This window comes from Bidens hawaiensis, unplaced genomic scaffold (genome assembly GCF_021521415.1).
Source record: "Bidens hawaiensis isolate Kalapana, Puna unplaced genomic scaffold, B.hawaiensis_p1.1 tig00009451_1, whole genome shotgun sequence".
In the NCBI taxonomy this organism is placed as follows: domain Eukaryota; kingdom Viridiplantae; phylum Streptophyta; class Magnoliopsida; order Asterales; family Asteraceae; genus Bidens; species Bidens hawaiensis.
In genome coordinates this window covers 601,244-627,396 of record NW_027491702.1, presented here as the reverse complement: position 1 = coordinate 627,396, position 26,153 = coordinate 601,244, and the positions used below count along the sequence as shown (strand labels likewise).

Below are 26,153 nucleotides of genomic sequence, written 5' to 3'. Positions count from 1 at the left end.
AGAATCACATGAATATCATAATACCAAGAAATCAGCCATAAAGGTTTACAATTAACCCAATAAAACTAACAATTAAACATAGAGGATACATAGAATAGTTGTGTATACCTTCCTAGCACCTTAATCTTCAATCAAACTTGAAAGATCTTGATTGTGTGTGTGTGTATATTAATCGATCTCAAGGAAATAAAGGGAGGGGATGGCTGCCGATTTTTGTAGGGGAATAGGTAGGAGGTTAGGGTTTAGGTTTACCATGTATTTATAAAGGAATATGTTACACTTTGGCCCCTCAACTCCTAAGTATTACTTTTTCTAGAACATTCTATCATAACTTGCACATTAAGTTAACATCAAGTATTACTTTTTCTAGAACATTCTATCATAACTTGCACATTAAATTAACATGACAATAATATTATCACATAACACATAATCCTAACACATAATTATCACATAATTAGTGTTTTAGTGTTTTTCGTTTATTCATCAATCGTTTGCGTTTCGGTGCAAATCCCGAAAGACTACTACACATGTAGTAAGTGTTAAGCGTCATTTAAACCCTAGTTTAAATGTAATGAGGTTTGCGTTTAGATTCAATAATCTAAAGTTTGAATTGACGGAGTTGCGTTAACGGAGTTAACCTGAAATTGACGATTGTCACACAAACGGATGGACTTGGGATATATGAATCCCATAAAACCTAAGCAGCGCACCCACAAACCTTGTCATCGGGAGACGAAGATTGCAGTGGGTGAAAAAATGGCAATAAAGGGAAATATAGCCGGTGGGCGGGTCCGCCGCCGTTTGCCCGGCCGCCGGCAGGATGCAGCCATACTCAGGGAGAAAACCCTGAGAGGCGATAAGGCTGTCAAAGTCGGACTGCCTCAGTTTACAGGGGATCTCATCCCACTTCTTTACTGCTTTGGTCTTCCCTACCTCCTCCGATGAGGCCTCAGCAGCCCTTTTCCCCTTGCCGGTCTTCTTCAACATAGACATTGCTAAAGATTTCACACGGCGATGGCTAGGGGAGGTTGTGTTGTCTGAGCTATCAGACATACAACTGTAAAATCGGACAAAGGATGCTTCTGAAGAACAGAGATCTGGAAGCAGAAAGGCAATCGGAATAGAATGAAAGGAAAAAGCTCTGAATAAACAGGAAGATGAAGGATAAAAAACTCAAAGGGGCTTGCTTTTATAGGCCCAGGAGAGAGAAAAATTGGTACTGATCGGACTTCACGCGCCTCCACTCTCAGGTGTAAGCCAACGCGAGCGCGACACGTGTCCCTGACACTGTGTGAGGGGACACGAAAAGAAACTATACAGGTGCTGCCAGAGTTCACGCGCCACCACTCGCAGGTACGGACCAACGCGAGCGCGACACGTGTTCCTGACACTATGTGAGGGGACATGAAAGGCAACTGTAGCACCTCGAGCACACGAAAGGTCTGACACTGACGCATGTCAGCAACAACCAACCACGTACAGGGACGATTCGTTTTAAACAAAAAGGATAGAATTTCGCGCAACGATGAGTAATAAGAAGAAAAAGACAAACCCCTACTAAAAGAGGAAACTATTAAGTCTAATATCTATCTTACCTCGCTCGCGCGAGACAAGACACACATTAGACTGGGGGGGCTTGAAGAGGTATGTACCCGCCTCAACACCGAGCGAGGCGGGTCAACCCACAAGATATAGACAAGAGGCTTGCAATCAAGACATTATGAAGGCGCAAAGCCAAAACCTATACGCATGGCGCATATCACATATGCTCACGCATATCATATGTGCTCATGCATCACATGCTCATGCATCACATGCTCAGGCATCACATATGCTCAGGCATCACATATGCTCACGCGTATCACATGCTCACGCGTATCACATGCTCACGCATATCACATCTGCGCGTGGCGCATCCGCGCGTGGCGCATATCACATGCTTGTGCATATCACATCTGCGCATGAAACATCTGCGCGTGAGAATAAAGAGAAGACCTCGCGCATCCTCAGGATAGGCGCATATCACACATGCACATAATCAACCTCGTCCTTATCCAAATTAGGGTAAGGACAACCTTGATTGTGCACGTCAGACAACCTTCCAGAAGGTATCTTTTTAAGGAATAAGAATATGCTGATGTTGACAGCTCCCAATGAAAGGTGGACAACTCAGCAAAACCCACGTGCAACTAACCAATGAAAAAGCACCAGGTGTCCCAAGGACACGTGGCGCGAAGCTATAGGAGGAGGCTAAAAAGGCCCTAATTGGGTCTGAGCCCAATCATTGGAAAACCTAGCACTATAAATACCACATCAACTCCACAAGGAGAGGGACCCTATTACACAGTATTCAGCTATATTAAGCAATACACTCCAATTTCCTTACTCTCATATTATTATCTTCTCCTACAAACTCTTATTCTCACACCGGAGGGTTACCCCAAAGAGGACCCCTCTGTCCCTTTCTGAGGGGTAAGTTTACGGTGCTGTTCATTTTGTAGGCGGAAGAATCCAGATCCCAGAGAACCATCGGTGAAATAGCATAATCACACCCGAGGAAGGTAGATCGTCTACCAGTGAGTCGATCCACGTTTCTTCATTAAGTTTTTCCATTAACTAATCCCATACGAACTGCACAAGAGGGCATTTTAGTCGTTTCACCGCTTGAAGGGCTACTTGTGTAAAATAATCAAAAACTGTAATTTATTAGATTATTTACAAAGACTGTTTGTGTAAACTTGGCAAGTGGGACCGACAAGATAATCATTCCTCATTCCTTCTTCATCTCGTCAACCCCCACTCCCATTTTCTTTATCTACACCACCCACCGGCCACCACCAGTCCACCACCGCCTAGGGCCACAACTATTGAAACTCATATTAATAACCCTAATTATTAACCTTTGTATGTACAGCAACGGACTCCTGATCTTTCAAGAACCACCGATTATTTTTCTCAATTCGGCTCACACGATCCGAACTCCTGGTTGACTCACCCCGAAACTCAGACTCTTGTCATGTCGTCGCCATATGGATTACACAAGAAGCATAATGTTTTCTTACTAGTGGGAATCAAAGATTATGATTGAGCGGGAGAAAGTAAAATATGAACACACCAACCTTGAGCAAACTAGAAGATGAAGGCTGAGAGGTGACTTCGCCAGAGATTAAAATGGAGCCAAACAATCAAATAAAGGATAAAGTGTAAAAATCATTTTAAAAAAGACCCATTCCATAATTTTGCTAATTAAAAAGGACAAAAATTATAATTTTTCGTTTTAGTTTAGTCGTCTCTATAAATATAATATGATAAATTATTATATGAAGGTAAAAATGTAATAATGAATATGGTACTACTACTAGATTAGAGAGAAAACAAAAATTACTATTAGGGATCTAAATAAGTAAATATGACACTAGATTAAAGTAGAAAACATTAAAATAAGATGTGCACACCTAAAGCAAATAATAATCATAAATTTATATGTATGAATTTGATTAATTTAAAAGACAATTAATACGTGTTTCGTGAGATTGGCATCTTTACATCCTCATCCTCATCCTCATCCTCATCTTAAAGGCGGACCAGCAACCCTTGTCACCACAGAATATTATTAATGACATTTCACACATTATAAATTCACATGGGTAATCTTCTAACTTACTTCTTCATAAACAAACCACACAACACACACACACACACAACTTACACAAACATGGATGAGATCCAACACAAGTCGATACCAGTCAACGGCATAAGCATGCACGTAGCCGAGCTTGGCCAAGGCCCAACCATTCTCCTCGTCCACGGCTTCCCAGAGCTCTGGTACACATGGCGCCACCAGATTGTGTTCCTTGCATCGCAAGGCTACCGTGCCGTGGCCCCTGATCTTCGTGGCTACGGTGATACAACCGGTGCTCCAACCACTGACCCTAGTAAGTTCACCAGCCTTCATGTGGCTGGAGACCTGGTGTTGCTCATAGACGCAGTAAAGGCACCGGGTGAGGAGAAGGTGTTTGTGGTTGGACATGACTGGGGTGCGTCGATATGTTGGGCCTTGAGTCTTTATCGGCCGGATAAAGTTAAAGCCTTGGTGAATTTGAGTGTTCCTTTTAGTCCAAGGAAGCCTAAATTCAAGCCTGTTGATGCTCTTTGTGCTCTTTATGGAAACGATTACTACATCATCAGATTTCAGGTTCTTTGATTATTTTCTAGTTCAAGTATAGTACTAAGCAGTTAATGCGGAAAAATATCGGATATCGTTCAAGGACCGATATCTTAGATATTGGTTATCGCAGTTAGATATCGTTAATTTTAATATAATGTAAAATTCATATATATATATATATATATATATATAAAACATTTTAACACTTATAATTCAGTATAGTCTTCTACGTACCATTAACAAATTAACCTTTTGCAAATTGCAAAACACTAACAATGCGACAAGTAAGAATTGATTAAGACTTAAAACACTAACATTGAACACTAAAAGTTGATAATCAAGACTTAGAAGCACTGATATCGGGAATATCGGTGATATGTCGGTCAAATATCAGTCCAATATTGGTCAATATCGCTGATAATATCGGTATCGATATTCTGGCCAATATTTTGGCTGATATTTCGCCAAGGGACCGATAACCGATATATCACTGATATATCGGCGATATCGACTGCATAGCTATAGTCTATGTTTAAGGGCGTTACTAAATTATAATTTATATATACCCAATGCCATCAAATGCTCTTTTTTCTATATGTATCAATAAATTAGGGGAAAATTATTCATTTCAATACCAATATGTAGATAACTTAAAATAAAGTGAATAATACACTGTTACATAGTGTAAAGAAGATAATCAAGATCACGGGAAAGAGAGATGCAATCTCTTGATTAATCACATTCAAAGAACGATGTACATGTATATTATGCGGTCCTTGCATTCACCTTTTAAATATTCAAACTACATATAGAATACATTGTTTAAATAGTAACAACTATAATCGATAATAAACTCATCTTGAAGATAATTTCAGGAACCGGGAGAAATTGAAGGTGAATTCGCGGAATGGGGTACAGAAAGAGTTTTAAACGATTTCTTCAATTGTCGAATACCTGGGCCGCTTCTTCTACCCAAAGGTATCGGATTTGGGACCTCCCCGGATGATGATCTAATCTTGCCGTCATGGCTGTCAAAAGAAGATCTTGCATATTACACCAGCAAATTCGAGAAAACGGGCTTCACTGGAGGTTTAAACTACTATCGAGCCATAAACATGTAAGTTATAAATCAAAACTTAGTTAATGTAGCATTTATACCAACCAGTATTGTCTGTTTCGCCTAAAAAGAGGTGAAATTTGCTTTTTTGACTTCCCGGGTGGACACTTTCTAAGAGGTCAGATATCCTAGTATTGATCACTCCCACTCGAGAACATTCAATTGTGGATTATCATTTATTCTCTCATCTACAATCATTATGTGTTGGTGATATTGGAGGCCCGGTGCTTTTTTTGTAAACCCATCCTCTCTCTTGTCCAAGGATATGAGATTTGTCTAAAATGTTATGGTTAATGCAGCAAGAAATAGATTATTAAGAAACTATACTATATGAATTAATTTACAGAAACTGGGAATTGACTGCACCATGGACCGGAGCACAAGTGAAAGTTCCGGTTAAGTTCATCGTGGGCGATGTCGATTTGACCTACCACACAATGGGAGCTAAAGATTACATAGAAAAAGGCGGATTCAAGAAAGATGTGCCTCTTTTAGAAGATGTGATCATACTTAAAGGTGTAGGACATTTTATTCAAGAAGAAAAGCCTGATGAGATCAACCAATATATCCACCAGTTCTTTGAAAAGTTTAGGACTGATCATCCATGAAGATTTTACGCTTGTGATTATGACTTTGTTCTTGCATTATTTGAGAACTTCATGCAAGTAATCAAAGGCCATCCGCTATGATGTTCAACCAGTTGCTTTCATGAAGTGTTTGCACTTGTCTTCATATTTAAGTTTGATGTATGATTGTCAATGGTTTGGTGTGTGAATAGACATATTATGTTTGATGGGTATTTTTTAAGGTTGAAAAACAAATAAAATGATCGGCAATCCATTTCGCGATCTATATTTGGTTCCACAAGGATTTGTCATAATTTTTTTGATCAGAGTAGTTAGTACATGGCTGCATTGATCATTGATCGTTTGACGATGCAACTCATTATTTATTACTTGCCTTTGTAAAGTTTTAGGAAAGTATAAAGATTGCCAATGGTTTATGCGTTACTTTTACTTTTTAATATACTTTTGCTTTTGATGTGACATAACAATGATTGATCATCAAACCATTTGTTGATGAGTTTACCTTTTTAAAATCTCGTGTAACATGTGATGAAAGGGATTTGCCAAGAAATTGATCGCCAATGGCGATCACTACAACCTCCTCATACTACTCTCATCAAGAATATGAAACACACATGCAAGCAAATTGATTGACAATCATCCTATTTGTGTCAAGTTTACAAGATTTTTCTCTTGCACAATGGTTTGCGTGTGGTATCCATTACCCATAAATAAAATAATTTATTTTCAAATCTAAATTCACACCTGAAAATTTGGTATATATGCAATGTGCTTTTACTGTGTCTTTGTGCATATCTTTGAATAAACACAAAACAAGTGAAACAGCTTAAAATATTTGTATTGTCAATGAATAACAAGTTACATTAAACGCTTATCCAGTAATTCAAGATTTAAATCCGACTTTTACAACCTAAAAAAAGAAAAAGAAAAATGTCTAGATAAATATTATAAGTGTAATAAATCAAGTAATAAACTAATAATCAAGAAAGATTCGATTTTGGTAAATCCGTTTGACTAATTGCGTGATTGGTGGAAGACAGAGAAAATAATCAAATATGAAAACCTTGAATTGAATTGTGTCTATTCCATTGATTGGCCCAAGGCCATGTACTCTTGTGTGGGCTGCTTTTTTTGAACCAACAAACAACAAGCCCAATAAGAATAATCAAACTCAACGAAATTTAGGTAATGTTTAGTATAAAATAGTAAAGATTGTAATAAAATAGATCATATCAAATGAATGAAATTAAGCATGTTTGTTTGTCATGTATCAATAAAATGAATCATTTCAAAAGAATGTAATTCTTTCCATTTATAGATTTTTTCATTCCTTGAGAGAAAGTGTTTTTTTTTAAATTCTTTTAAAAGTGGAACGAAAAAAAATCATCTATTATAATAATAATAAATATTATAATTATTGTTTTATTATCAATATAATAATAAATATTATAATTTTTTCTGTTACAATATAACTATTATCATTATTATAATTATTATTTTGTTTTCGATGTTACTTTTCTATTATAATATAACTATTATTATAATTATAATTATAATTTTATTTATATTATTATATCATCCTTCTCTATAAAATTTATCAATTTTATAACCACATCAACGCAATATTAACCTAATTAGTATTCAATAACATGTATATAAAACGTGCCTCTCGTCTACCGATCACTCTTCTTTATAGGTTTCGTGTAAAGTTGCCCCACACTACCCCCCTCCCCCATATTAGCATGCATCCTTCATACCGATGATTTTGTAAAAAACAACAGTTTTGGTCAGTCTTTTGTAGATCATGTCATCTATGTTAGGATCCACCAATAAACGACATATATAAGCTTAACTAGTCAATATTCATGATATGAAATTAAGGGGGGTGTTCGGGATTTCTTATTTTACCTCCTTATAACGTTTCATTAAGTTAATAAGTTACAAAAGTGTAATTTATTAACTTTTTCCTTTCACATCAAAAGCAATCCCCAACACCTTATTATTTTTCAAAAGGTTAATAAGTTATAAGTTGGTGAAATAAGCAATGCCAAACACCCCCTAACTATACGCATACAATAATAGGAGAAAGACCAAGAGAAAACTCCTTATCAGAGAGAAGATTTAAAAACTTCTAAATAATTATTTTTAATTAAAAATAAAAAAATCAATTTTTTTTTCATTGTTTTTGTATTTTGTTACTCTTCACTAAAAAAAAATATAAATAAAATAAAATTTAAAAAAAATCGATGTAGTGCACGTATATAATACTGTGCAATACTGTCGTATTACACATGTGCAATAGTGTGTGTTTTATATGTTCAATAGTGCTTAATTGCATATATTAAATAGTGTGTATTGTATATGTGCAGTGATTTTGTATTATAAGCAAAGTATATAAAAAAATATAAATAAATAAAAGTCAATGTAATGCATATATGTATTAATGTTGTATTACACATACGCACTAGTGTGTACTCGATATGCGCATTAGCCTTATCTTTAATATTTACAATAGTGTGTATTAAATACGTGCAATAGTGTTGTATTCTACGCAATACAACACTCTTACATATATGCAATAAACACTATTGCATATATGCACTACACCGACGAAGTTTTTTTTTTTTTTTAAACAAAATCAACATATAAAAAAATGAAAGAAAAAGAAACTACAAAATATATTTTTTTAATTAAAAATAATTCTTTAGAAACTTTTAAGTTTTCTTTTTAAGATAAATTTTCATTTGAACCCACCTCTACAATAGTAAACGTTAAATATGTATGCTTACAAGAAAACGGTTGGATACGATTGGCGACTTATCCCCAACACGTCCTTCCAATTAAGAGCACCAAGGATTATCAAAGCAACTCGTTAGCATGATATCGGTGGACAATATGGTTGTTATCAAATACGAGAATTAAGATAAACTGGTCATATATGTTGAAAAATAATTAATACAATATAAAGTGATGTATTTAATATTACCATATGCGCATATCCCAATCTCTTTAGAAAGTTGCCTGAACATTGGGGTCACACTTGCCATAAATGGGTTTGCGGTGCGACATGATCAACATATTTATCAAGGTGGTCAATATCATCACGGCCGGATTTTATAAAGGGCCGAGTTGAACTTTAATCCATCTAGCTCTTTTTTAGCAGGGTAAATTTTCAGAAAAATATAAAAAAAAGTATTATATGTATCAAGTGCTATACATTCATATTATTTACTAGGTTAGAACCCGTGTGACACACGGATTGATCAAAAATACAATAAAACAAAATAAAAAAACATATATATACATAATAAGATAGATAATTGGTTCATATTATATAAACAATTATACTACTTTAAGTAAACATATAAATTACAAATCTCTAAATATTTCCTTAACTTTGGGTTACAGTCATCGCAACATATGTATTAGAAAATTTTAATGTATATCAATTAAATTTCAATAAAACTACTTACAATTGTTTTTAACTAAACATGAACCCAAGCCGATTATTTAAAACTACTTACAATTAATTGTATGATAATGGTGATATAAAGTTACATTATGATGTGCAGACTGGTAAGATATTTGGGAGGGGATTCTTCTTTTGTTATCAAAAACAATTTTTCTTATTCTTCGGTTTTCCTTTAAAATAGCTAAACTTAAAAAAATATATATAATATAATATAACAGTGATAGTAACATAGCCATTTCAAAAAATAAAACTTACAATTTGTGGTCAATCTTTGTTGTGTAAAGACTAAATTCTCATTGGTGTATCTATACAAAAAAAATTAAAAAATTAAAGATGATAATTTTACTAAATAAATAAATAACTATTATGTAATCAATAATAAGAATAAGAGTTTAAAGAAATATACCATCAGCAATGTTATATTAGATAGAGATATTCACGGGGTAGTATTCCTAAATGTAGAACACATCATCTCCTTAAAAATAATAAAAAGTCCATAGTTCTTCAAAAATAATCAACTAAAGTAATTCAAACATTGCATAAAAAGTGCGTTTTTAAATATAATATGTCTTTATTTAAATAATACTTATCGGTAACTGATGACAGTCTTTATTTTGTTAAGTAAAAATTTGTGTTATATAATGATCATAGAATTAGGGTTTCAATTGAAAAACAACATATTACATATAAATCAACTACGTGAATCAGATTACATGATTTAGATTAAATGAATCGCATTAAGAAGATTGATCGATTGAGCCTGTGAATCGATTGAATCCGATTGAATATGTGTAGGTAAATCGATTGACTCCGATTAAGGATGTTAACCCGATTGAATTTGTGAAGGTGAAAACAATTAAATATGTGAATCTGATTACAAAGGTTTGATAGTTACCTTGAATATTGATGAATTTCAATATAATAGGTAGATATTGATTGCCAGGGTTAGAACATGTGAATTGGGATGAAAAAAATTCTGAATAGATAGGCATCGCAAGTTTGATTTTGAAATTGAATTAAACTAATTAAAAATAATTAAGAAATGTCATGTGGTACTTTAAAGAAATTTGATGAAAAATAAAAGAAAATTTTGTGGAACACCCACTTGCCATTTGCCACTTTGAAGACTCATTGTTAATTTAAAATAGAGAGAACTTTGATTTTGGTCCCTATGGTTTCTTAAATTTATCAATTTTGATCAAATAGTTTATTTTAGGCTTTTATGGTACAATAGTTTCAATTAACCATTAGTTTTAGTCCAATCCATTAACATAATTCACCAACCGTTATTTAATACAACTTTGAGCGGCTTTTTTGTATTTTTCACAAACTTTTAATTCCTATGAATATTTCTTTTTTTCTACTAAATATAACTTTTATACTTTTTGTTATTTTCTAACTATTATGGTTTATTATATCTGTTTATATATAAATATATATTTTTTTATTATTAAAAATACTTTTTTTTAAACCAGAGCTTTTATGCAACTGTATATTTATTTATAATTGAATACTTTAATTTTTACTTTTTATAGCGGTAATAATATACGGGCTTTAAAAAACATAATATTATTTTTTTTAAGTTTCATTGTAAGTTGTACACTTCTACTAACTACAAATGATTTAGAAAACTTAACTTTTGCTGCTTTTATCTCTCAGTGGTAAAGAGAGCATATATTTATTTTATATTGTTTATTTGCTTTTCAATTGACGGACGATTTTTGAAAATCTGTTTATTAATTTTAATTCAATTAACCATTAGTTTTAGTCCAATCCATTAACGTAATTCACCAACCGTTATTTAATACAACTTTGAGCGGCTTTTTTATATTTTTCACAAACTTTTAATTCCTATGAATATTTCTTTTTTCTACTAAATATAATTTTTATACTTTTTGTTATTTTCTAACTATTATGGTTTATTATATCCGTTTATATATAAATATATATTTTTTATTATTAAAAATACTTTTTTTAAAACCAGAGCTTTTATGCAACTGTATATTTATTTATAATTGAATACTTTAATTTTTACTTTTTATAGCGGTAATAATATACGAGCTTTAACAAACATAATATTAATTTTAAGTTTCATTGTAAGTTGTACACTTCTGCTAACTACAAATGATTTAGAAAACTTAACTTTTGCTGCTTTTATCTCTCAGTGGTAAAGAGAGCATATATTTATTTTATATTGTTTTTTTGTTTTTCAATTGACGGACGATTTTTGAAAATCTGTTTATTAATTTTAATTCTTGGTTGGTATTGTTTGTCCCGAACAACGAAATTTTTGTACCCTACTATATTTTCCAATTAAAGTTTACACAACTAAATTAAATTAAATTAACTATGTAGCATTAGTAAATGCAAATCAAGGACTAAGATTAAAAAATTGTTTTTCAAAAACCCTCTGTTAATTAATAAGTAAGAAAAACAATATAAAATAAATATATGCTCTTTTTACCATCAAAAAAATAAAAGCGGGAAGATTGATTCTTCTAAGTCATTTGTATTTAGTAAAGTCTATAATTAAAATTATACTTCAAAATAAAACTAAATACATTGTTTTTAAAATCAACATACTATTAGAGCTATAAAAAGTGTGTGTGTGTGTGTGTGTGTGTGTAAGGGGTTACGTTAAAATGAAAACCCATTTGAGTTGTAAAAACTTTAGAAACTCATTATCAACCACATGTTATTAATTAAAGTTTAAATGTTGTAGTCCACAATTAAAGTCAATAATAAATGTAAAAATATATATAACATTTTCTCTCTCCTGAAAACATATATAAAAATTAGTAAAAAAATGTTAAAAAATAGCAAAAAAATGTTTTTTTTGATTTTTCGATATTTTGTATTAAATGTAACAACATATATTACGTGTGTAACAAAAAAAAAAACGATGTTACAGAGGGTTTTCACGGGTTTTCACAACTTAAGTGGGTTTTCATTTTATACTTCCCTTATATATAAGTATTTAAATATTAATAAATAAACATACACTTGCATAAAAGCATTAGTTTTGAAAAAAATATATTTAAAAAAAAGTGCATAGATATTTATATATAAACAAATATGAGAAACCATAAAAATAAGACATAACAAAAAGTATAAAAATTATATTTAGTAGAAAACCCAAAAATTCTTATGATTAAAAGTTTATGAAAAGTACAAAGAAGCCCCTTAAAGTTGTATTAACTAATGATTGATAGATAACGTTAATGAGTTAGAATAAATTTGATAGTTAATTGAAACTATTGTACCATAAAGCCTAAAATACAATAATTGATAATTTTAATAAACCACATGACCAAAATTGAAGTTATCTCTTTACAATAAAAGAAAAGATATTGAGTTTTGAATTTAAAATAATTAAAAAATTAATAGGAATTGACATGTGGCATTTGGAAGACCCCTTGTTAATTATAAAAAAAGGAATGTTTTTGAAAATTCACTCTTTTATTAGATAGTAAGATTAGATAAGATGTCTAGACCCACAATTCAATTTTTTTAAAAATGAAAATTTCGTTTAAAGCAGAAGAATGAGAAACCGAGCACTTAATAAACGTAAAGAAAGCCTCATAAGCCTAAACTTAAAAGAAAAAACAAAAAACAAAAAAACCAAGCCCAAATGATTTTTAAACAGAGAAAAACTAACAATACGCCCATACTCCAACCCTTATCGAACAACCGAATTAGAAGAATTTTTGTCTGGGCGTCTTTAAAGACTTGTTGGCTTTAGTATTCAAGACATCTTTGACTACGATTTTCTCATTCTTCTATTCATCTGCAAGGTAAGTTGTCTTCCTCAAAATTGTAGAATTTTATCTTTAGAACAAAAGCCCTAAATCAACTTTGTCGATTGAGGGAGTCTCGATGATCATTGTACTAAGTTCACGGAATCGAACAAAAGCACAAGCATAGCGTTCGAAGAAAAATCAGACCAGTAGACCATGGGATGAGTCACGAGTGCTCACAAATCACGATTCAGAAATTACGCAACCACAAGAACGGTAAATTGAATTATTGAATTTAGAGTTGAATGTTTGAATTGGTGTTTTAGTTAAATGATTGAATATAGAGCTTTTATTATTTGACCCGACCCGAATCAGATTGCCAACCTGAAACTTACAAATACAAAAAAAATTTTTGAGTCTCGAGACTTACGATCCATCCAAACTTGATGTTTAAAATCCGCAACTTAATACGGTCACATAGATTCGTGTGTGGCATGGGTGAAACCACACAAATCCTTCATGGGTCCCCTGCGTAATGGCCAGTGCTCATAGGTCATGTGCGTAACAGGAGGGGGGGGGTCTTCTCCCTGGTGCTGCTATAATTATGTGCGTCAGATGGGTCCCACTCGCTAGTGCTACCTCTGGTACGTAACAATAACATTGTCAATAAAACCAAATTAAAGTCACAAATCCAAGTCCATGAATTCATTAGTCATTTGCAGTTTTGCACAAGTCCTAAAAAACGTATTTCCAACAAGTCACGATCCATGCCAAGTTACTAATTTACAATCCTAATACATAAACAAAAATCTAAATCTAAACTAATTAAATAATATCACAAGCCTAACACATTCATAAATAAAAACTGAAACAACAATCTCACAATCCAACAAGATGCCAAGTTACTAATTTCACAATGGCAACAAATTTATAAAGAAAATATAACATAAATCAACTACACATTCAATGCACAATAATTAACGGAGGCTAAATGTTCAAACTGCTATACAATGGTCACATATTTTTCTAAAAGTGTGGTTAAATGCTCTGAGCTATTATACAATGGTCAGCATGAGTAAATAAAATGTGTAGCTAAAAATAGGGTACAATGTTTTGAAATGTTATTAATGTCCTTTAGCCACACTTTTAATCACGAGAAAATTCCCAAAATAAGCATTTATGAAAACAAAATTCTAGTTTTAAGTACCATTTGCAAAAAATTCCAGAAATATGTATTATAAACTAGTCGTGACGAGTAGTTTGTAGAACAATTAAAACTTGCCGCGCGTCCTTAAACTAACCGTAACGAGCACGTTCACTAATCAATGCCCGCAAGTAATTCATAAGTTCTTTAGTCGCGATTAGTAGATTTTAAGGTTAAACTAGTCGCGACGAGTTAACTACTAATAAACTACTCGTGTAGGGAATGTAAACCGAGTAAACTAGTCGTCGCGACTAAAAGACTTATGAATTGCTCGTGGGCGTTGATTACGAGGCATGAAACTTATTTAGTCGTAACGATTAAATGATTAGTGAACCTGCTCGTTACGATTAGTTTAAGGGCACGTGACAAGTTTTAATTGGTTCTACAAACTACTCGTGTGTTATCAAAATATACTCGTCACGACTAGCTTATAATACCTATTTCCGAAATTTATTGCAAATTGCACCTAAAATTTGAAATTTGTTTTCATAAATACTTATTTTTAGAAATTTCCCAGCATATAAATATACCAGCCAAAATAAACAAGAAGGCCTCTTAACACTAATTTAGTTAGAAGCTTCATCTCCACCCACGCCAACAGATCTACCATGCATAAATGGGGATTCCAAAACCACCATTGTAAATTTGTTTAAAAATGGAGATTACCACGAACAAAAGCGAGGCTTCAAGAGATCAACAAATCCAAAACTTCAATATGTATAAAATAAGGAGGTTGACTAGAGGACAAAAATGAAAACGAACAAATATTAGCATTTCTAGTCATTTGATGTTGGGTTGTCATTTATACTAGTTCTTTGTGCTATTTCTAGGCATTATTACTTACTAATGCACGTAATTAATCTCTACCTTATGAGGTTTTTTTATTATTACGTATGGTATTAAAGCCCTTATGTTTAGTTGGTCGTCTGCCCTCTTTCCCCTATGTACCCCACTACTTAAAAATAGTGTATCATTGATCGTAACCCATCGATGACAACTAGACAATTGTTGATGAAATTTTTTCGCCCATGATACCCCAATTTTCTTGTATTGCCTTAATGTGACGCATTTCTTTCTTTTTCCTCTCGGTCACCAACCTTCCTCAGTTTATGTTAAAAGTTTATAATAAAAGTAAAGTCAAAACTGGTTATGGTTACAAAATCAAAGTCAAATAGCTCTAGCATATCATATATTTAGGGCTGGAAAACAATCCAATTTTTTTTTTTTCGGGTTAATATGAATAGTTTATAATGGATCAGGTCAAGATGATTGGGAAATTGTTATTGATTTTTGCTTATGGGTTTGTTTATGGGTTAGAATGGAATTTAACAAGGTCCGTCCTATTTTATTTTAAAACAAAACCCTCATAATTTATCTAAACCGAATGTAAACCACAATCGTTTTTGATTTATTTTTTTTTCTTTAAAAGGTTTTTGAAACTCTTTGTATTTTAACTTTTATTTGGATGAAAATGAATGAGCTAACTTAACCCATCCAAAAAACATTCTAAACCATCACCCAGTCCAACTCAACACATTCGTAATACCACCTCTATATATAATTTTCTTTAATGTGAACTCTAAATGTACGGCTATGACGCCTTTCCATTTAATTAACTTACACTTTTTTGTTATTTACAATTTAATTTAATCAGGTATATGATAGAAACTCACATTTAAGACATTACATTATCTATATCTATATTCTAATAATTACTATAGATGTATTGCGGCTTTGAATTATAATATGGTATGAGACGTTATCCCTTTGCACCATATAATGTCAAGCCGACATAAAAACAGCCAGTTGACATTGAAGTATTGAACATATCTAGAATCTCTCCTTCAGTCCGTGTCACACATATATAAAATATATATATATGCTTTCACAATATATTTGTATACGAAACTATCCCATTTTCAAAGCGGCTGCTAAATCTTATCACACTATTTTCCATTCTTCTCAAAAAAAAAAAAGCAAGCCAAGATCAATGGAGGGGATACAACACAAAACAATAAGCACCAACGGCCTCAACATCCACATAGCACACAAGGGTGTATCCGGTCCACTGGTCTTATTCATCCACGTTTTCCCGGAGCTCTGGTACTCCTGGCGCCACCAGATTCTATTCTTGGCGGGTCACGGTTACCGAGCCGTGGCTCCAGACCTTCGTGGGTACGGTGACACCACAGGTGCACCCATCAATGACCCCACCAAGTTCACCATCCACCATCTGGTTGGAGACATGGTTGGGGTCATTGATGCCTTCACTGAAGAAGGTGAGAAGGTGTTTGTTGTGGGGCATGACTGGGGTGCGATCATTGCTTGGCACTTGTGCATGTTTAGGCCGGACAAAGTTAAGGGTTTGGTGAACATGAGTGTGCCGTTTCTGCCGTGGAACCCAGATGGAGACATGGCTACCTTGCTCACAAGGGCTTATGGAGAGGATCACTACATGAGTAGATTTCAGGTAAAGTTTTGTTTGGATCCTAAGACCAAGCGTACCGGGCACTATGGAGGGGTGAAAGCACCCCAAAGCGCCGAGCACACGGCCCCGGGACGCTATGGGGCAAATTTGGCTTCGACGTTTTGTAGGAAACACCCTTAAGTTTACTTTTTTGGGATAATTCCTAAAATGTCGCATTAATGGAGAAAGGTTTTATTTTTGTTCACTTAAATAAAAGTTTTCAGAAATGTCCCTTACAAGCACGTTAGTTTTCAGAAATGTCCCACTTAAATGATGTGTCATGACTCATCGCGTCTTTCACGGCCAGTTAGCATCTAACGCGTCTTTCACGACATGTTAGCCCTATTAATTGTTTTTTTAATATTACATTATTACAATTAACTTTACTTATATTTGGTTTTTTAATAACTTTTAATGCATAAAATTTTATAAAGTTCCAAATATCCCGTTGCAGTGAAACTTACTTATTTTTTTCTACGAGTTGTCGTAAATTTTACTTAAAACGAGAATAGTCAAATTTTATTAAACATTTATTGAACATTTCGATATAAATTTGACACTTGGTTTTGAGTATAATTTATGACAACATGTAGAAAAAACAAACGCGTGGCACATTTAAAATTATTTATTACAAGTTATAAAAGAAACGATGAATATGTATTAAATTAATTATAATAATGTAATATTAAAAAAATACAATTAATAGACCAAACATGTCGTAAAAGACGCGTTAGAAGCTAATAGGTCGTGAAAGACATGTTAGATGCTAACATGTCGTGAAAGACACGTTTGGTGGCCAAACAGATCGTGAAAGATACATTGAGGCCTAACACGTCGTCAAAGACGTGTTTGTTGGAGACATTCTAAAAACTTTTATTTAACAGACAAAAATGAAATCTCTCTCTATTAATTAATGAGACATTTTGGTAATTTTTCTTTACTTTTTTCGGCCACAAAACTTTCCATTCAATCATATGAAGGTGCGGCGCTTTGGGTGAAACCAGTACACTCAGTATAACTGTGTTATTTTTAAAATTAAATGCTAAAATATACAAAATGGAGCGATCTAGAAAGATAAATAAACATCGTATCTTTTAAATTTCATAAGAGAGAAATAGACATTGCATTTTATATGTTTTTTTATTATTAAAAAAGTTTTAAGATTAAAAAAGAATTGCTTGGTTTTGTTATGTCCACAAAATGTGGTATTCCAGATACATCTTTTACCTACACGCTTTTGTAAGTGTTTAATGTGATACTGCTTAATGATTATATAAAATTATATATGTGAAGAATATATTGTCTCTGTAATAGCGATTAGCAAAAATCCGTACGGTACCGATGGATACCGGTACCAAGGTTTTGAGTTTTCTGGACCGGTACGGTACGGTACCGGTATTTCCCGAATTTTACCTCAAATACCGGTACCGGTACCCAACCGAACATTTCGGTAACGGTAACGGTACCAAAAATTTGCGATTTTCGGGATCGAAATTTTCGATACCGGTACGGTATCGAGCTCATCCCTACTACTATTTTGTTTTCATAGTACGTTAGCTAACTAATGTTTTGACTGCCACAAACCAATTTATTTAATTTTGATCTGTGAATGTTAATTAACGTTTTATATTTATTATTCGTAAGTATTTAAATTTGGTGTAGAAACCAGGTTATATTGAAGCCGAGTTGGGCAAAATGAGTGCCGAAACAGTTATGAAAAAGTTCTTGGCATACCGCGATCCCGATCAAATATATTTTCCTAAAGGTAAAGGATTTCGATATTCACCAGGTGATACGCCGGTCACTTTGCCAGCTTGGTTGTCGGAAGAAGATGTGCAATACTTTGCATAACCTTCAAAAGAATGGTATTACTGGGGCAGTCAACTATTATCGAGCTTTTCGTTTGTAAGTAATTAGTTACAACTATATATAACATATATTTTTGTGAAAATGTACATTTTGTTGACTTTACTTTTTCTATAATATAATTGTAGGAGTTGGGAGCTGACGGCCGCATGGAAAGGTGCAAAAGTGACGGTGCCGACAAAATTCATCATCGGAGACCTGGATTTGACCAATCATATGCCGGGGTTGAAGGACTACATAGTTGGTGATCAGTTTAAGAAAGATGTTCCGTTGTTGGAGGATGTTGTTGTCATGGAAGGCATTGCACACTTCATCAACCAAGAGAAGCCTGATGAAGTAAACAAACACATAATTGAGTTTCTACAAAAATTTTAATTTTAATTTCTAAATTATGTATCCTCATGTTGGTTTGGCTACATATAAATAAATGTAATGTAAGTTGATTTATGATTTCTTTTGAGTTTTGTAACTCTTTAAACTCTTATGAAATGATCTTTGGTTTTAAATTCCGTATAAGTAATACGTCAGCCCTGTGGTGTTCGCCATATTGTTATGGGTGTTCGCCATATTGTTATATAAAGAACCCTCCGATTTGTGCAAATCTTAAGGAAATGGCAACACAACAGATTCTACACACAAATAAAATGTGTTTATTGAGTCTTATCAGATCATGGAACCTAATGCAGCATTAGAAAAGCAAATCTAGAACTTCTGGAGGAAGTCAAAGATGTGTTTGTTGACTTTTTCAGGGATTTCTTGAGTGATGAAATGAGCAGCACCTTCAATCACAACAACTTCTTCCAAAAGAGGTACATGTTCATGAAATCCACCATTGTGTATGTATTCTTTAGCAAGTGGGATGTTGTACACCAAATCTAACTCTCCGACAACAAACTTCGTTGGTACACTTATTTTAGCATTTGTCCAAGGTGCTTCTAGCTCCCAGTTTCTACATAAACCATATGGAGGTTATGAATATTAGAGGGGCAGCTGTGAGTTAAGGCGCTCACTAATGACTAGGGGTGGCAAATTTGACCCATTGGGTTGAATGAGTTGTAATAAAATGCATATAATATGTCAGAATGGGTCAAACTAAAAAAGAAAATGATTGAAACGGGTCAAAACGGATTGACATTTCTTGAGTGTTTTTTTTATGGAACGAGAAAAACAGATGAAACTTTTAGAAACCCCTCATTAAAAAACATATGAAATGGGTCAAAATGGGTTGAGATTTGAGAAACCCCTTATTAAAAAATTCAAAAAAAATAATTAAAAAATCATAACTCGAAATATAAATAAAAAACTAAAAAAAAGTAAAAAGATTCATCCATTTTTTCTTGTTCCATTAAAAAAAACAACTCAAGAAATGTCAACCCGTTTTGACCCGTTCCAATCTTTTTCTTTTTTTAGTTTGATCCATTCTGACACATTATATACATTTTATTACAACCCATTCAACCCAATGAGTCACAGTTAACACCCCTACTAATGACGCCAAGTTAAAGCATTATTATCCAAGACTCTCATCGTACGAAAATTATTAAGCAAGATTCCTAATGTAAGACTCTCAGCAAATGAGCATCATTAGTAAGACCCTCAAGCTGGAGTTTATTATGTGAGACTCCCAGCGAGCAAGCATTTTTATTAAGACTCTCAACGAACGAGCATTATCATGTAAGACTCCAGGTTGGAGCATTATTATGAAAGGCTCTCAAGTTAGACTATCAAGTTAGTACCATTATTGCTGGTTGAACTTTGGATGAGAATACTTCGGATTGTTGAACATGCAGAATGACAGAGTTTCATGGTGTGACGATTAACACATAAATATAATATAAAGTTTAGTTTATAATCTACCTATTCTAATAAAGTAAAATGAATGAAGACACTTGTCATGTTTTGATTAATTCTCACAATTTTTTCCCCTCTAAAACTAATATACCTTAATATATATGTAATAAATCAATAACTATTCACTTTTCTTTTATACTATATTTATATAATATCTATATATTTTTATAAATATAAATATTAACATATTATTTTACTATATATTTCAAAATATTTGATAAATTTCAAAAATCAATAACAAATCATGTTTCTCAAATGAAATTGTTTTGGGTTTTGTGGAAGTTAAAGTTGGTTTATGGATCAAAAGTTGATAAATAGATTGTTTGGTACAAGTTAACTACATTTAGATCAAATTTTGTTACGGGTCAAAAATGAAAATTTTGAGTATTTTTAAAAGTTTGAGAATGCAAAATAGATTTATCGTCAAATTTGTTATGGGTTCAAAGTGTTGACTTTAAAATGTCAAAAATATGAAAGTTCGAATTTTAAACATGATTCGGGTTTCAAGTTTATTTTTATGGGCATTTTTGAAATAATCAAAAGGTTCGGGATTTGGCAAATTGACTATTTTCCCCTCAACTATTAAAACTTAAGAAAAGATTGCGAACACTTTCGACATGCCACCCCCATGCCTATCAATGTTTCTAACTTTTATCAAATTTCAAATATTTATGTCAACATTAATTTTTCCTTCAATGGTGATCAGAACATTGTATGGAAAACATGTCATGCAAAACTATGCTCAAATGAAACAAAATATTCATAAAATTCAATGGGTTAATATGTTATTTTTTATGTTGTCATTATGACAAAGTCGAGAAGCCCTTTGAAATTTATCAAAATCTTTTTTATCATGTAGCTCAGAAAAATATAGTTCTTGAAGAACATCCATTGTTACAATTTAATATTATACTTTCGTTTGATGGGTGGTAAATTTATAAATATATCAATAAATGTAACGTCTCTTTTGTATTTAGGCTGAATGGTTAGAACTACTATCGTATGAGAAGTCTTATTTTCGAAATTGGTTCATAACCAAAATTCTTTCAATTATACATATATGACACCGAGAATGAATTTTTCGATAGAAAGAAGCATTCTCGGATACGATTTTGCACGGACATTTTTTTATTAAGTTCATTTTAAAAAACCATTTTGTTATATAAATAAAATCAATTTATGTACACATTGTATAGATACAAGCATTGATGTAATACATTTTTTTTCATATACATCATGTAATTATTTGTTTTACTTATAATTTTATAATTTGAATTATCCCGTGTGTTACACAGGCTCTAAAACTAGTACTCCAAATATACTGATACGGTCCCATATCTTGGTCAAATCAGTTATTAAAAGAGGGGATTTCGGGTTAATGAGAAGCTGAAATTTAGGACCGGTTATTATTCTATAATTAATGGTAGCTAAAGTTTAGGACAAGTTATTATTTTACTAGTGCTTATTTATATCTTTTGTTCTAGTGAGGACGAGGTCAATGTTTATTATTATCTAAGTATTAGGTTTTATTTAACATTGTATTGGAGACTTCCCATCTCGAATTGGGTTATCGGAGACCTCCCATCTCGAATCGGGTTATTATGTTTAAGTAATTGAATCGTTTGTTTGAGTCCAGATTCTAGACTCTATCATATACCCCCCCACCCTCAACTGGAATGAAACTGGACCTTTTTTACTATGGCCCACTCTAACCCAAACCTATTTTGAGCAGAACCCATTAAACGCATCCTTTCCCGTTACCCAACCCAACCAAAGCTACCCGTCTTGCCATGGTCATCAATATTTCAGATTTTAAAGCATTACAAGGGAACTTACAAATCAAAACAACGGTAGTAGTTTATTCCTCCTGTGAAGCCGGTTTGCTCGAACTTTTTAGTGTAATAATCAACATCTTCTTCAGTTAACCAAGATGGCAAGATAACTGGAGTATCATGTTGGTCTCCGAAGGGCTTATCTTTAGGGAAATAATAAGGACTCGGATCACGTTGTGTCAAGAACTTCTTGACCACTTGCTTTGTTCCAGCATGGGCAAACACAGCTTCGATTTCTCCTGGTTCCTATAAAAGTTCTTTCATTTGGTAATTATCATCTTAATCTAAAACATGGGTCAGTTTGGATCGGTCTTGAGTTAAATCACGTCAAAAGCCAAAAAATTTGGTTTTTAAGATTTTGAAAATCTTCAAGTTTCGGTTTTAATATTTTCAATTTTATCAATTGTGTCTGAAATTTATGATAAAAAATGGGCCCAAAATATTTAATTTGGGCCTAAATTCTTTTGGTAATTAATGATTAATATATTATTTTCTATTTATGCTAAAATATTTGGTTGCACTACTTATTATTTTTTGTAACTTAACATTCAAAATTAAAAATGCAAACGCCTAAATTTGGTTCGGGTTGGTTTTACAAACACATAAAACCAAACCATCTTTTGTTTGTGTTGGTGATTTTGGTATTTTAGTTACCGATCGGGTTTCTCGGTTTCATAAATCTAATACACCAATTGAACATGTTGGGGAATTTCGTGACAATCGCCTGGATAATCTGAGAGTCATGTGATACTTTCAGAGTTTTAGTTTCAGATTAAAATTATTTGGCGATTCTTCATATACTTAATCGGATAAAACTCAAATGAGACAAGAAATTCATATGGTGATTGAGAGCGAATTTTTGAACCATAGTATCAATCAAAAATACGATCAAATCGAATAAGCAGGATTAATTTTGGAAATGTTAATTATAGTTATCCATGTGAAATTCCGATTTCATTAAAATAGCGCTTATTTTGACTTAGGCTTTATGTGTAACAAAATCCGAAAATTCACCTGATTGACTTGTTTAATGTATATTAGGATAGTACATTGTTCGACAAGTCAATCCAATCAGACTAAAAATGATCTAAGACAACAAATATCACCTGAAATCTGCAAATGTAGTGATCATCTCCATACACAGCACGAAACGTCTCCACAACTTTCCTTTGAGGGTTTCTTGGAATAAAATGAACACTGAAATTAACCAAAGCTTTAACCTTATCGGGGCGAAACAAACACAGCCTCCACGCGATCATCGCACCCCAGTCATGCCCAACAACAAAGACCTTATCCGCGTTAAGTGCATCAATGAGTGCCACCAGATCAGCCACAACATGTAGTGAAGTAAACTTAGTGGGGTCCCCTAAAGGTGGCCCAGAGGTGTCTCCGAAGCCACGGAGGTCCAGGGCGATAGCGCGGTAACCGTTGGCGGCCAGGAAGAGTTTCTGGTGGCGCCAAGAGTACCAGAGCTCAGGGAAACCGTGGACGAGTAAGACTACTGGGCCTTGACCCATTTCTGTAATGTGCATGTTGATGCCATTGATGGTGATTGTCTTGTGATTGATTTGTTCCATGTTGTTGTTGTGATTTATTTGGGTTAATTGGAAACTGGAAACTCAAGTTTGGTGATTTTTACAACGTTAAGTTAGTTGGTAACGGTCCCCATCTTAACGTCAACTTCAAGATATGGTGTTTTGTTGATATGAAGTTTGTTGCGCATTTATTATTATTAACTTTTTTTTTAACTGTTTTGGGTATTAAAGTTTACAAAAATGTGATTTGTGAAAATAATGTGAGTTACTTAGGAATAGAATTATCACACTTTATGGTGATGTAATGTATCAGTCTGATTCCTTTTCTTTTTACATAATTATTAGCCAAAAAATAATTATAGGAGCTAAGACTAGTGGGGGACTATATTGAATTGGGTGGGGGGGGGGGGGGGGGTTATTGTAGCAAATTCAAGGGAATGAATAGTTAAATTGTTCTTTTGTTTATTTCATCTTTTTTTGGCTTTTTAATCTTACTCTTTTATCACACCATAAGAATATAGTCAAACCACAAGAATATAGTTTGATCGGACGACAATGGTGGTGGTAGTGTTGATGGATAAGAGAGTGAGAGAGCCCCCCGATCGCCCCTAAAATCGTCCGGGAGGGAGGGGGTGTTCTCGCTCAACCCTTGCGCCCCACTACGGGTGACCTTATGATCTTGAAAGTTGAAACCCTCCATCACTAGATTGCCACGTCATTTACAGAAGTACCGTTTAGCCAGGAGGGCGTTATGAAATAAAAATATCCTTTTAATCTTACTCTTTTATCTTCTTCACAATAAATTTGCACTCTGTAAAACCTGGAATCCTATGTAGCCGCCAAGAAGAAGTACCGTTTGATATTTTATAAAATAATTATTAGCCAAAAAATAATTATAGGAGCTAAGACTAGTGGGGGACTATATTGAATTGGGTGGGGGGGGGGGGGGGGTGATTGTAGCAAATTCAAGGGAATGAATAGTTAAATTGTTCTTTTGTTTATTTCATCTTTTTTTGGCTTTTTAGTCTATGATGGGAATTTTCATTAAATAGGCTTCTATCCAAAAATGATATTCATCTGTACTTAACTTGTATAAGTTTTGCTCGAATAAACAAATGAAATTGTCTAAAAGACATATATCACATAGTTGAGCTTTTGTGAGATTTTGTCTAGCTTTTTCAAGTAATTTTTTATTCTCGTGATCTTATATTGGGGGGGGGAGGATTTTTGACATGTGTCGTCACGTCAATATGGACCACACAATATGGACCTATTTTTTTTAGGACTTTAATAACTCAATATGGACCACACAATCATTTAAGTTGAGTATAGAATATGTGGCTGAGATTAAATTTAATTAAAAAATGAATTAGAAGAGGGAATAAAGATGTGTGATAATTATATTAGTGTAAACGTTAGTTGCACATATGTAAAAGGTCAATTCGGTGTGTAAAAAAATATTGTAATTTTTTTATGTACATATAACATGCATATTACATATATGTAAAAAAATTAAAAAAAAATATTGCGTTGAGTTCTTTCGAATTCTTAAAACTCAAAGTGGTTATCAAAAGAAATCAACTATATATATATATAGGCTAAGTATAAAATGAAAACCCACTTAAGTTGTGAAAACTCTATAAACTCATTCTCAACCACATGTTTTTAATTAATGTTTAAATCTTGTGGTCCATAATTAAAGTGAATAAAAAATGTAAATATAAATATAAGCTTCTCTCTCTCCTGAAAACATATATAAAAATTAGTAAAAAAATGTTAAAAAATAGCAAAACACTTTTTTTTTATGTTTCGATGTTTTGTATTAAATGTTACAACATATATTACATGTAACAAAAAAAAACGATGTTACATAGGGTTTTCGCGGGTTTTCACAACTCAAATGGGTTTTCATTTTAACCTTACCCTATATATATATATAGGGGTAGATTAACATACGATAATCGGTTATCGTACATTAGGTACGTGAGCTTTTTGAACGTCGATTTCAATTTCACGCGGTGGCATTATTGTAAATAACTTAAATTTAATTCTATGATCTAATTCATCAATTGATTCATCGAGCGTCCATATTAATATAATTCAACCGTCGATTAGTATTAAACTAATTTGCAGATCGATATCAAACTAATTGAGTTAATTATCTAACCCTAAAAAAGATGGTGGGACTGGTCGTCGTCTTCTCAGGCAAGCAACTCAATAAGGCAATAGAGATGGATTAGTTGAGCAGAAATAACCTTGGGAACACAGTTCAATAACAAGCTTTCTTGTGCACCAAAAGGTAATAGAACGTATT

At 33.0% G+C, this 26,153-nt stretch overlaps 1 protein-coding gene and 2 pseudogenes across 3 annotated transcripts; 2 read left to right on the top strand and 1 right to left on the bottom strand.

Moving 5' to 3' along the window:
- Window positions 1-3,566: 3,566 nt before the first annotated feature.
- On the top strand, window positions 3,567-5,896 carry LOC143532537 (epoxide hydrolase 3 pseudogene; annotated as a pseudogene). The gene is made up of 3 exons (XR_013135193.1): window positions 3,567-4,198; window positions 5,047-5,288; window positions 5,635-5,896. The product of XR_013135193.1 is annotated as an epoxide hydrolase 3 pseudogene (transcript).
- A 10,371-nt stretch (window positions 5,897-16,267) lies between these two features.
- Window positions 16,268-19,072, top strand: LOC143532521 (epoxide hydrolase 2-like; annotated as a pseudogene). The gene is made up of 3 exons (XR_013135191.1): window positions 16,268-16,758; window positions 18,418-18,660; window positions 18,750-19,072. The product of XR_013135191.1 is annotated as an epoxide hydrolase 2-like (transcript).
- Window positions 19,073-19,308: 236 nt separating this feature from the next.
- Window positions 19,309-23,915, bottom strand: LOC143532520 (epoxide hydrolase 2-like). Its single transcript, XM_077027556.1, has 3 exons — window positions 23,411-23,915; window positions 22,309-22,550; window positions 19,309-19,570 (listed from the first exon to the last, which is right to left on the bottom strand). The coding sequence occupies exons 1-3, from the start codon at window positions 23,879-23,881 to the stop codon at window positions 19,324-19,326; spliced, it is 960 nt and encodes a 319-aa protein (XP_076883671.1). The 5' UTR covers window positions 23,882-23,915; the 3' UTR covers window positions 19,309-19,323.
- Window positions 23,916-26,153: the final 2,238 nt, after the last annotated feature.

Bases quoted from the DNA above. Each gene is read 5' to 3' on its own strand.
- LOC143532520 (XM_077027556.1), bottom strand. From the start codon at position 23,881: ATGGAACAAATCAATCACAAGACAATCACCATCAATGGCATCAACATG. The intron at 22,551-23,410 runs GTGATATTTGTT...GAACTTTTATAG, and splicing joins ACTACATTTGCAGATTTCAG to GAACCAGGAGAAATCGAAGC. The intron at 19,571-22,308 runs GTAAGTTCCCTT...TGGTTTATGTAG, and splicing joins TACTACCGTTGTTTTGATTT to AAACTGGGAGCTAGAAGCAC.